The sequence below is a fragment of the Leptinotarsa decemlineata genome, unplaced genomic scaffold (assembly GCF_025532065.1).
Source record: "Leptinotarsa decemlineata unplaced genomic scaffold, Ldec_3_MD MMD2_tig00000199_RagTag_RagTag, whole genome shotgun sequence".
Taxonomy (NCBI): domain Eukaryota; kingdom Metazoa; phylum Arthropoda; class Insecta; order Coleoptera; family Chrysomelidae; genus Leptinotarsa; species Leptinotarsa decemlineata.
This window is the reverse complement of record NW_027412544.1, coordinates 6,715,420-6,729,495: the sequence shown is the minus strand read 5'-3', so window position 1 is coordinate 6,729,495 and position 14,076 is coordinate 6,715,420. Positions and strand designations below refer to the sequence as shown.

Sequence of the window (14,076 nt, the reverse complement as noted above, 5' to 3'; positions counted from 1 at the left end):
TTTATTCTACATTTTCATATACTAACCAACACATATTTCACAGAAAGTCTTGACATATAATATGATCAAGTTCAGGTGAAAACATCTCACCTTTTCCTCTCATGTGAACCTACGATTTTGTAGGTACGTGTGGCAGATACCCAATAAAAAAACAACAACTTACCCAGCTAATTTCGCGCAGAATACTGAAAGTGAAACCATCGGGTACCTGTGCAAAAGTGTTAACGAGTGTATCTGATATAAATCACAAAAAGAGGTGAATTAGCTAACTTAACTCCCAAAAACTGTGCAAAACTGCGGACACGTGTTTTTACTGGTCAGATGCAGCGATGCCGCCAAGTTTAAGGATGGGCAACATTTATTTGCCGAAAACTACACATATGCACGGAGTCACCAAAAGGAGCCAACCGCACATTTGTGGTTCCAGTTAGGAGACCGGTCATTTATAGGCAACAACCACGTGACCACACGTGTCCGCGGTTTTGCCCCATTTTTGAGTATTATACTCGTTAATTCACCTCTTTGTTTGTTTTAAATCAGACCCCCTCGTTAACACCTTTCTGTGTATTTATAATATTTATATTTTGGACCCGGATGGCACGCGTGGTCAGGTTGGTTGTTGCCTAACTGTGCGGTTGGCTCCTGTTGGTGACTCCGTTCATATGTGTAGTTATCGGCAAACAAGTGTTGCCCATCCTTACACTTGCCTGCACCGCGCTGACAAGATCAATAGCCAGAAACACGTCTCCGCGGTTCTGCTCTATTTTTCCATTCAGTTTTTTCGAAAGTAAAAGGTAGTTTTCACATGATTAGTCATGAAAAATTCAACAAAAACGTTCAATTTTGAAAATGTTCCTTTACTCTTGTACTTCACTGTCTGTCTCTAGTACACTACTGCATAACGTGATGTAGATGATCTTTCAGTCATATACCTGGGTAGGAATACAATTTGTTTATTCTGATGAACCAGAGAAGATTTTATTAATAATGTACAGTAATGACACTTCGTAAATCCATACGTTTTTCAGTCATCTGTCGTTCAAAATGTAATCACATTTCAGAGTCCCCTCCAATATGCTGATAATCATCTTTCTTAAGTCTCGGCTCGGCACACATTTCCGTTTGATTTTACCTTCGTATAAAAGGGTAATGGAAACGTCAATTCCGTTCAATCTATCTATCTCTATATTTCAGTGCTGTGAACTATTCTCACTCTATATGGACATATACTCTTTTAGGTGTATTTCACTCAGCGATGAAGTTTCGGATGTCAATAATTTCATATGCGATATCATTCATACCAGAAACTATTTTTTCATGAATGGAAAATACATGAAACGAAAAATATATACATTTCATACTCACGCGAATCCATTCAAGAATCGCATCAACATAAACAGCCAGTACACCTGTGAAATACTTGAAAGTAATCCACATATACCATCCATAAGAAGGGCAGCAATCAGTACAACTTTTCGTCCCCTAGTGTCAGCCAGGCATCCCCAAAAATATGAGCCAATGACCATTCCTGAAACATAAGAACACAATTCATAATCATTTGATGATCTCACGAACAATTGGACAATATTACACGTATTCATATTTTGATTTTAAATTTTCAGCAAATGATCTTACTTTTTTCATGTATCAAGTTTACACAAAATAGAATATTGTCATTTCTTCAAGCAACTGGATATTGACAAGAGATAGAAATGGCTAAAAAGCAAGAATATACTTGAGAAGATGTAGGAGAAAAAATTTGGAAAAAAAATGACTGCAAAATTTTCCAACATTAACTGGTACATAGAGACTATTCAGGTGAGCAACTTCATTCATCATAATCCAGAGGAAAAAACAACAAAACTGGAATTCAAGCCCTCCAAGAATTACTTCAGTAGTTTTGTCTAGTTTCTTTTCAAAATGTCAACACAGCAACTATTTTGTCTATAATCAATGGCTGCAGCGTGACGTCATAGATGTAAATTTCATGACACAACTTTATAAAGGTAAGGAAAAAGATGAAATGGGTTTGGTATTCGAGAAAAAATTCACAGAGTTGAATCACACGTTAAAAGGTAAGACCTCGTTAGTCCTTAGCTCGCACAAACTTCTCAACTTCTGTCTGAGAGTTGTCGTTCGTATGGGGGTGACAGCTGATTAACGGAAAAACAGATTTCAAACAGATCTTTTAAATCTCAGTAAAAAGTGGTATATTTCAAACTCTACCATTGAAAGATACTATGCTGTTCATTTTTTTGTGCCAGTAAAAAATGAAAGTTTCAAAGCTGATCTGTGTCTTTGTGAGATAATAACTACTCGCTCCCTTTCTAAACTCCAACGTGTAAGTACACTTCCATATTAAAGTTTAGAAAATACCGCTTCCAATCAATATCTTCCATCACTGCATCAAGTTATTTGACAATATTTCTATTGACGGTTTCTATTAACGCCATATTTATTGTGGTGAAAATGACATCTACCGTCATTTTAAAAAGAAATGGTCACTGAGAAAGAGTTTTAAATATATCCTGTCAAAATGGTCTAAAAAAATCACCATATGCCTATTTGGAGTTTTTGACTTGGATTCATTAATTTATCCGAAAATTGTTTTATCGGTGGATAAATCAGCTCCAAATAACGATACCTTCGTTTCTAATTTCACTTCTTCTACTTTACAAACCAGTGATTAGCATCGTGTTGTACGTGACAGCCAATATGAAAAGCCAATATGAAAAGAAAATATTGGAAAAACTAGCGAAGATGCAGATCAGACCAAACTTCATTATAATTTTAGTGAGGTATCTATCATAATTCTACTGTTACAAATAAAAAAGTTTCATCTTCTGCAAAAACTGTGATGTTTTCAAAATCCAAAATAATTTGGAATGTTTCATTTCATCGGCAGTGTAGAAACTAGGATGAAATAAACTTAATTTGACTATATTTATTCCATGGTGTTTATGAACGGCATTCCGTGAATGATTTCCAAAAACGAGAAAGTTCGTATCGATCACGACAATTTGAAAAAGAATATAATGAACTACATGATTTTAAAAAAGCATAAAGTCACCCACATTGTATTTAAATTAAGAAATCGCTACGGAATACTTTGCCAACATGTTCAATTTCGGGTTCCGCTGTTTGTCATTAAAATCTGCATTTAGAACTGAAATGCTAGCGGTAAAATTTCTGTTTTTCATGTGATTGTTTACCATGTTTCAAACTGAGTTATATTTTTATAATTTCATTGCACGGTATGAGGAGGAAGTGGAACATGAAATTAAATTGAAATTAATTTCAGGCTACAAAAAACTTTTCAATTACAAAGCGAATAGAGAAGTGTTTTCCAAATTATCGATCGAGAGCCCCTGGGGGTTCAAAAAAAAATATTTTTGTTGAGAAGATATTGATTGAAGGGCATTCATTGTGGGGCTAACACAAATTACCAAAATTTTAAAAAAATATTCATGGGTCATATTCATATTAATTTGAAGTGTGCGCTTGTTTTTCGTTAATCAATTTCTCTCATCGCAGAATCGATTTCAGATTTAGGATCGAATCGTTTTTCAAATTCAGTCGATTTCTCTGTTCGCTCTTCAGTGTTTCTCAAAGTGTGCGCCGCGGCGTCCTGGGGCGCCGTGGAACCTTTACTGGGGCGCCGTGGGCCACGGGTGAGTCTCAAAGTACAACGTTTCACAACATAGATAACTGAAAGTAAATGTAATACGTCGGTACCTATTAATAAAAATCCTCTGATAATATGATAATATCGGTAATTGCAAAATGCAATCTGTTCAGACAGACCTACCTAATTTTATTAATTAAATATCTAGTGTAGTCTTTACGTTCGGGGCGCCGCGATAACCTTCAAAAAACATAAGGGAGCCGTGAATTCGAATAGTTTAAGAAACACTGATTTAGGCCATTGACATGAGTACCAATTAGCATATAATATGAAATATTACGGGAGTTTTCTTTCCCAACCCCCAACCGTTATTTTAACACCTCGACACGTGTTTCGATCACCAAGTGATCATCTTCAAGAGGTAATCTTCCTCTTGAAGGGAAAGAATATCGTTTGGAAGTCGATGTCGAAGCTTAGCCTTGCAACAAACCATCATTGGGAGAGTACATAGGTTTCGTCCTCATGAGAAGACCTCCATCCCCTTCTCTTCATCATCATATATTATATACTAAATAGTAATGTAATGAAAGATGTGCCTGTACCGAAAGCATAGCTTGAAGTGTATTAATTGCTGACAACTATTTAAATTAACATTCGAAAACTAGTTGGTCTGGCCAACCCAGCTCTGCCTTATGTATTATTTATATAGTGTATCAAACTTGATGTCAAATAAAAAAATACAAACACATTTTTCGTCAAACAAACCTGTATAGGAACATACACACATCGGAAAAGTCTAGGGATATTTTTATAACATACTAAATATCATAAAAATAAATGCATGAGGTCGTTATATTTCGATTGAATTGGTACACTCGACCACCCTGTTGATTTCTATGGGTTGAACAAAGCCTGCAAAAACGGTAACTAATCTTTTTACAAACTGTAGGTTTTCGGCTAAAATGAATAATCTGAAAGTGTCGAGTTTGTACATTCTATGCAGTTCTTGCTCAGCAATTAAACTGGAAATATTGTGCTTCAACATGGAACGCCATCACTTACCATTGGCTGAGATGAATAGAGCTGTAGGGCTTCTTCAAGGTGGCATGCGACAAAATGATGTAGCTCTTCGTTTGGGGGTCTCCCAAAGTGTTATCAGTCGATTGTGGCGGCGTTTCCGTGAAACTGGCAGTCCAGCCGAACAACTTCCAGGGCGAGGACGCGCTACAACTGCAGTTCAAGACCGATTTTTGGTCTTAACCGCAAGAAGACAACCGACAATCACAGCACCTGAGTTGGTTAACGTGTTGCAGCAGACGCACCAGGTAACCATTGGTCGTGATACTGTCAGAAATCGACTGCATGAAGCAGATCTCCACAACAGAAGGCCACTTAGATGTCCACCTTTGTCGAGAGGCAATCGCGGTAGAAGATTAGAGTGGTGTCAAGAACATCAAAACTGGGATGCAAATGATTGGGCCACAGTTTTGTTTACAGACGAACCCAGATTTGGATTTCATCCAGATTCTTGTCGAGTACGACTGTGGAGACGACCTGGAAATAATCAACGTTTGAGACACGTCCAGGAAGTCCACACATACAGAGGTGGTACAGTAATGCTATGGGGCGGAATCATGATCGGCGGCAGAACCGATCTCGTTTTTTCAAATCACTCCCTCACAGCACGACAGTACCTCGACACCATTCTTCTACCTATCGTCCGTCCGTTTGCTGGTGCTGTTGGTGAAAACTTCCACCTAATGCACGATAATGCTCGTCCACATGTCGCGCGTCTAGTGACTGACTGGCTCACCAACGAAGGAGTTGATGTATTGCCATGGCCAGCACAATCACCGGACCTGAATCCCATCGAGCATGTGTGGGACATGCTTCAACGAAGAATTACTCCGCATATGGGAAACATTCACACAACGTTTCAATTGAGAGAGCTTTTAATCGCTGAATGGGCAAATGTATCTCAACAAGGCATTGACAATCTCATTTTGTCGATGCACGATAGATGTAGGGCCGTAATAAACCAGCGTGGAGGCCATACTTTGTACTGATTCCAATTTTTTTTGTATTATGATTTTTTTTCGGGGTGCCAAAGAAGAGCCATATTTTTTTTTAGTTTTGCTTATATGCGTACTCAGTATTTTTGACCATTCAATAAATTTTGTTGTAAGTTACATTCGTTTAATGATCACCCGTCAACTTTTTTTCCCTAAAGCGATATAAAAAAAATTATTGCCATTTTTAAAAATATCCCTAGACTTTTCCGATGTGTGTATATTGGCATGACATATATTACACGACCTACTCTCATACCTAGCAAATATACCTACACAAAAATATCATATAAATCGGTCGAATCAGACCACAAACACCGTGACACGAGATTTTCATATATCGGATGGAATTGATGCTAAAAAAAAATATTATTTTTTAATAATTAAATACTAATCATTATTTATCTCATTAAAGACTAATAATATTAATTATAATTTGATTTAATTTATCTCAATCAATAAATAACATCATTAATGAATCCAATTGAATGGACTCTATTTAATAATTCAGTTGTATCCAACTATTTGAAGTTTAATATCTTATTTACATAAATACTAAACGAATAGAAATATTATAATTATTGAGTTTTGTGGAGTTTTCCAGTTTTAAGCAGATCAATGGAGAATGAATCATTACCATAGACCATTTTCAAGTAAGCATTCCAATGGTTGACTGAGTATTAAATTCTAACAGAAAGTCAAGAAACGTTTTTGTGGAAACGTTTGTTCTATTTGAAAAAAAAATATAAATATGTCGGAAACTATTCGTTTTTCATTTTTTTTTAATCATTCTCATGTAGCATATATAAAGTTATACATTCATACATTTTTATTTATATTGAATAATTTTTGCGGAAGAAATATAAGGAAGAATCAGTATTTCGTGATTTTTCCCGAAAATTTGAGGTTGTGTTGAAAAGTAATTCATATAGAAGTTTTTCAATTATTTTATTATGTATGACTTTTTCATTGTAGAATATTTGGTCCAAGGAGGAGGAAAATGAATATTGGCCGAAAATTGACAACCCTGAACACCACCACTAGTGGGTGATATTTTTGCCTGCTAATATTTTTTTTAATCTGTTATTTGTACCAGCCTATGAGGCATGATTTGATTTAAATTTTTCTAATGAATCGTATTTTCACTTTCTCTTCATTTTCATTTCAGTCTATTCATATTGTATCTTAGTTTTTATCTGTTTTACATTCTCTCACATGATGGAAATGGAAACGTTTACGTTTCAAAAGAAAATTTTGTCAACCTCATTAAATTGTGATCGAATTGATGAAAGTAAACTTCAATATTAATTTTTCTAAAAACGAAACAGAAATACGTGGTTCACTGTATAATGGCATTCCTGGAAAAACATTGAGAGAAAATGAGGCATCTCATTATTTCTATTAAGTCAATTCATATTGGTAGAACGTTAATCAGATTCCACTTTCAACCATTAACCAAGTTTAAACTCATTTTATTTAGAATTTTAACTCATTAATGAACTGTTTATTGGATATAAATCGAATGAGATTTCATTCAACATTCATAAATATATAATTACGTTTCTTAATGTCCAACATGACATTTTTCTCTAATGTCTTATCCTTGCTCTAGTACAAGGCATACCGGATCAAGAGGAGTATCGCAAGTAATCAAGGTGAGCGATTTTCAGATTTATTGCACGATATTTTTCAAAAACAATTAAGAACTCGATTTTAAATTGCCATTCGCGACATTGATACATATCGGCAATTAGATACGATGGGAATTTGGCGGACTTCTTAATATTCTGTTACACCTACTGCCACGATACTAGGGGTATTCTTCAGGTTTATACACATATAGGCAGATTCATCAGAAATGTCAGATGACACTCGTTCGAATATAGATATAAGTTGTGAGTCAGAGTGTTTCAGATGTGATTCGGCAGGATTCCTACTGATCTTGAATACCTACAGTCACTAAAACATTTACGAGGGCTGTACTACAATTTCATACGAATACTAATGACACGATCCGGCATTGCACGGATGGCAAATTATCTATCTATTATTAATTTCAAAATAGTTAGAAACTTATCTACCTAGAAAAATCTGAAATGAAAATTCAACGTCAACCTTCGGAATGATTTACTATTTGAAACAAAACCAACGTAATTGCAACCTTTCTTCATCACGCGTGTCGCATCGGTTTGTTAGGTCGCTTGAATTCATTTTATTGCCGGAGTTTACATATTACGATAACTCTCAAGATGTTAGTTTGAATTACAGAGAGCAATTATGTGTCCACAATATATACAGTGTCACCATTAAAGTGCGCACCATATGGGAAACTTTTTTTTCGAAAAGTTTCAATGAAGTTTGACTCCGGCACTTGTTTGTGCTTTAAATTTAACTTGAGATGATGCGACCAACTGCGACCCACTGACGTTCAGTGTTTGTCAAATTCAACTTTTTTTTTGAAAAAAATTGAAAAAGTGCATTTCTAGATCGAATTTAACAAAAAGTTACTTGAAAAAGTTGTGTCTACGGCAATTTTATATCCATATGCCAAATTTTATGCAACTAGGATGAAGTTAACGTTTTGATTAGTTTTGACAGATATCCCCTTTATTTTAAAAAACAAGTTCGGTTAATTGTCATTAATTCATGTATACATAACAAACTTATCATGGAATTTAACTTTTCTGATAAATTTTTACTCATACGGACATTTTTAGAGAGAAATTGAAAATGTGCTATAAAAATTTCAGTTTCAAGTTTCAATCTCTTGGCTATTTTCTTAAACAAACGTCAGTACCTTCAATTTTGAATAAGCAGACACAACTCAAAAACTGCAATAAGTATTAATAAAATTACTAGAGTTGAAATTACATTAAAATTTCAATATTCAGTATTTACAGATTATTTATAAACACTTACTAGGGCGGTAAGGAAGCTTAATCACGTTGAATAAAATTTTCAAGTAGGTCTTGACAAACAAAATGCATGCTATGGTAGTTGTTGATTTATTTGTTAAATTTTTAACAGTTATTGTTGCAATAATGTTGTCTCTTCAGGAAAGAATAGAAATAGTTTTATTATGTGGTGAGAATACACCATACCGGCAAGTATCTAACATTTTTAATGAACGGCATCCATGAAAAAATGTTCAACATACTACTGTGTCAAGGATAATGTCGAAATTCAGAGAAACAGGATCCGTAGCAAATCAATTTGAGAAAAAGCACACTCCAAGTAAATATGATGAGGAGGCCCAACTTAACATTTGTTTAAAAGTTATTGAACACGGGCAAACGAGCATAACCGATATTATAAAAAGTACCGATTACAAGAAAGTGTTGGAAATTTTTTATTAAAGAATGAATTTTGGCCTTACAAGCCAAAATTTATTAACACATTGAAAGAACGAGATTTTGATGTCCGTTTGGGGTTTTCATTCTGGTTTCAACGAGAGAGAGAGAAGAAAATGTAAAGTTTCCGTATAAAATTTTATGGAGAGATGAGGCAACGTTCTCTTCAAATGGAACGGTAAGTTCTTAAAATTGCCGATGGTGGCCCAAGAAAATTCCAATTTCACAGTTGAATGTGGTGATCAGTATCATCCGTCGGTTATCTCAACCTTTCAAATCATGAGGTTAGTGAAGTTTTAGATAATATGCCTTTAAATATTAAATACGACCCATGGTATCAGCTTGATGGCGCATCAATACATTACACGGTTGCTGTGAAACAGTCCCTCCAACAAATGTTCAGAGGCAAAGTTTTTGGACGTAACTGGGAACATTATTGACCACCTAGATCACCCAACTTGACGCCTTCAGACGTTTTCTTGTGGGGTTACCTGAAACAAAAAGTGTACCGAAGTAGACCATTTACTGACATACAACATCTGGAAAATACCATTTGCAAGTGCTGTGCAAATATAAATCCCCGATTTATTAAAAATGCAGTTACGGATGTCAGTAGAAGGACCATAATTTGTATTGAACGTGGAGGACGACATACTGAAATGTAGGCTATAAGTGTTTGACAACCTCATTCAGATTAATAAGTAATTTTTTGTATCCATTTGTATTTTCTATAATATTATTGTTGTTTAAAATTTATTATAATAATAATAGTTCTATCGAAATTATTTGCATTTTTTTTTAGTTGCCTCTGCTTTTTCGAAATCAAAGGTTTGTTTGAGAAAATAGCCAAGTGATTGAAACTTTGCACCAGTCATGTTAAAATTTTTATAGTAAATTTTTAATTTCTCTCTAAAAATGTCCGTATAAGTAAAAATGTATCAGAAAAGTTGAACTCCATGATGTGTTTGTTATGTATACATGAATTGATGACAATTATCCGAACTTGTTTTTTAAAGTAAAGGGGATATCTGTCAAAAATAAGCAAATCGTTAACTTTATCCTAGTTGTATGAAATTTGGCATATGGATATAAAATTGCCGTAGACACAACTTTTCAAGTAACTTTTTGTTAAATTCGATCTAAAAATGCACTTTTTCAATTTTTTTTTTTTAAAAGTTGAATTTGACAAACACTGAACGTCAGTGGGTCGCAGTTGGCCGCATCATTTTGAGTTAAATTCAAAGCACAAACGAAAGCCGAAGTTAAACTTCATTGAAACTTTTCGAAAAAAAGTTTCCCATATGGTGCGCATTTTAATGGTGACACTGTATATAACCGTCATTTTAAACATTGAAATAGGTACAGTAAGCTTTCATTAAAAGATAGGCAAAAAATCGTAGACTTTTTTGTTGACTCATGAAAAAACGATATTTAGTGAATTATTTTGTTGTATCTCAAAGTGATAGAGGTACATGTATCGAAAATAACATCGTCATTTTTCAACCAATTCATACAAAACATGCATACAAACATGAGTGAAAACCGTATGGAAGTCCATTTGGTAGTTTTGGAGTTTGTCAGGCAGACAAAATGCAGAAGAGGCTTTGTAATTCATTAGATCCACCGAGAAGATATCCTGAAATCGCCTTATAGAGTAGGATATTCACATATGATATATGTGAATATCCTATACGATATATGTGAGAAGGAAATAATAACAATAACCAGGTAAGAGAAAGGTTTAGTAAATTAGATGGGTACTATGATTATGAGTTTTGGCAAAAAAATTATCGCAATGATCCTGAGAAATATTATTTTATAACTAGTTTCAGCAGAAGTTAACTACATAATAATAATTTCGAACACAGTGTCATTTGAGGAGGTAGATAACACTAACAAAACACGGTATGTTCAATTGAAGAAACAACATTTTCATTTACGTGGTTATTCAAAAGTTCTCTGAAAAAAATCTGAAAGCTGCTTCAGAATCCATACAAGCAGTCATTCAAAATCAAAGGATTCATATGAAGTATGAGTTCTACAGAGGCAAAATGTAGGTACTTTATTCGTTTGTTTTAACGATATTCAGCAACTAAATATTATTACTCTATACAGGAACAGAAACTCTCTGAAAAAATATAATAAAATATCCAGAAAGTGATGGTGGTTTAGATAATAAGAAACGTTGGAATAAAACTTTATTAGCTCCCAATCGAAGAAAATTTCATAATATCTGAAAGATTTTTTTAATTTTTGTTGAAACAAAATTGAAAATTCCGGAACCCCATAGTTCCGGAACTGGTCCTCATATTTTTCAGTTTTCTTTTTACTGAAGAGCAATAAACAGATCTATTTATCTCAGTCTTAAAGTTACCCACACAAGGTCATATGGTATACATGATTTTTTTCATTTTGAGTGATATATTCGATGAATTTCAGTATCAAAAGAATGAAATCAATAGTTCAAAACTGAGAAGCGAATGTGTTTTGGAGATATGATTATAAAAAGTAGTTTCAGACAGCTACGTTAGCACATCAATATTGCAATCAACCAAAAACAGTGGTGCCCAAGTCGGCGACCGTTTGAAATAATTAAGAACCATCTATTTCAATTCGAAGTAATTTATCACTGTTTTCAAGGATAGTGTCATGAAATGATGTGTAATAATTTGATGTCCTTTATTTTTCTAACGAGAAACGAGTTTTCATATCCTTCACTAATGAAACGATTAAAGAAAATCAGTCGAATGACAAAAAATTGAAATTTTTCACAGATACAACAAGCATTGAACGATTCAACAAAACTAAAATGCAGTCCTTCACAAACATATAAGAGATACATCGATATTAAAAGAGAGAAGTTATCTTACTTATATTAGTTATATCAATGGAGAGTATATTGAAATGATCTCCAAAGCCAGAAGTAAGAGTATTTCAAAGCCCACATCAAACGCGATGACATAACACATCATCATCAGTCTAGAAAAGTGATATAATATTTTTTGGCTACTTATTGAGAATTCTCATAACGTAACTTAGACTCATCGAATTGATTTGAATGTTAACAATTGTTTCAAATTGTACTCCAAGTAATGTTCAAAATTTAGGCATACTGCTACAACTTAAATTTTCTGGAATTTTGAAGATTTCGGCTGTCTGGTGGACGCAGAAAGAGTAATAATCCAAAATAAGTATTGCTCCCAAACACCAGGAAACTTTAGTCTACTTCATCTTTTGAAGGCGCCAACTTGGTTGGTGAAATGAATTTTTTTGCAGTTCAGGTGTTCGGAAACAGTGCTTTTTTTGGATTTATTTAATGCCCGAGTTTTCAGTTCTACCTTCCTTCAAGTCTGGCGATGATAAATGTTGGTGCTGTAACGTATTTAAGTGAAGTTTTCATGTACAGGTAATACCTGGGTTTCTGTCCTTCCTTCACATCAAAAACGACCAAATTGTTATTTTCTGAGTACAATGCCGTATATTAATAGCTGTAATCTGACGATGAAATGTACGAATAGACACGTATGTCTGGAAATTCTAATTCTGAGATGAAGAATTGTGAGTTCTAATGGAATACTTTTTTTATTGGCATCATCAGGAGATGTTCTTGTGATCTCAGGTTGAAGCGAACCCTGAACTCACCAGAGTGTTCCCAGTGTCATTGTTTATCGGGTTTGAAAACCGTGGATTTTTGGAAATTCTTCCTGACGTTTCAATGACACGGGTGGCTAGCTTCCTCAGAGGTTAATACATCCTGGGTTGATATATCCGATGACTGGTTATTACAGCTGCGTATCGCGTGACTATGTTGACTCTACAGGTGTTTGGAGTGCCTGGCTGAGGAAAATTACCTGAAGCATGCTTATGTTGATTCAGGTAGTCTGGTATAATAATACCTATACCTGGATTTGGTAAATTGTCAATCAAATTCGTTGACCCTTTTCTACCTGTCATCATGCTGTTTGCTATACTTGTTCTTCTCAGAATGGTATCCCATATTCGATTGAAGTTCACAGCTTATTCTCTTCTGTTGAAATTATCCGTGTGTTTGTGGATCTCTATTGGCTCCCGTATCAGTCGGCTTTGGCTTGCTTTTCAAACAGAATCCTGTGGTTTCCTTCACTGAGTGCGTACTCCGCCGCAGCTGACTTGTCCGTTTGGTCTGTCTGTAGTTTCTTTCATTCTCCTTCAGCCTTGTTTCCATAGATCATTTGATGATTCCGATATATAAATTCCTACAAGTATGCCACAAACTCCTGCTGCTGATAGTGCTGATATTGAAAACAGTTTCAATGATGTGTTTCCTCAAATTCAGGTACAAGTATTATCACACCAGACTACTTGAATCAACATAAACACACTTTACGTAATTTACCTGTGCCAGGTACAGGTATAAACACCAAATTACCTGAGGAGTCAACATGAATACGCATTACGCAGCCGTAATATTAGTACGGGAGCTAGCAACGTTGGGAAAACAAAATTTTTAGAACAGTTGGTTTTTTGATATGCTGTCATTCTTGCTCTTTCGGTTAGAATCCGGGCTACCTGGCTAGCGGTAGTGATTGCGTTTATCAATGCGTATGTTATCTGCACAGGTAAAAGTCTAACTTTAAAAGAATTTTTTACAGTGTAATTTTTAATTTTTTGCTTTCAGATAGATCCACCAGACATCAATTTTTTATTGCCAGGCATATTTATTGTTGTTAATTATGTGCCATACACGAGTTTTTATTTTTTTTAAATAAAAAATTCAAAGTATTTGAATTTTTATATTATGTTCTTTGAACATAAAATAATCTAAAATTGATTTGCCAGACGTTAATTCGATTGTTAAGTATCAAATATAAATAAAAAAGTAATGAACATTATTGCGGTATAATGGTTGTGGTTAGAGAGAGGCAGTTTAAAGTGCAAGAGAAATAGAAAGCAATGGCAGCGAATCGGCTAGTGTATAACAGAAAATTTTAGGAATGAGACAGGAAATAATTGCAAAAATACATTACTTACACTTGTTCTTGTAAATACAAGT

General features: G+C 34.5%; 1 protein-coding gene across 3 annotated transcripts in view; it reads right to left on the bottom strand.

Moving 5' to 3' along the window:
- The window catches only part of LOC111515596 (synaptic vesicle glycoprotein 2B), a 138,361-nt gene that overhangs the window by 30,812 nt on the left and 93,473 nt on the right, over positions 1-14,076 (bottom strand). For all 3 annotated transcript variants that reach the window (XM_074172861.1, XM_074172863.1, XM_074172862.1), the window contains exon 4: positions 1,366-1,528. In XM_074172861.1, coding sequence (XP_074028962.1) covers positions 1,366-1,528 — 163 coding nt within the window. The remainder of the gene's footprint in view (positions 1-1,365; positions 1,529-14,076) is intronic.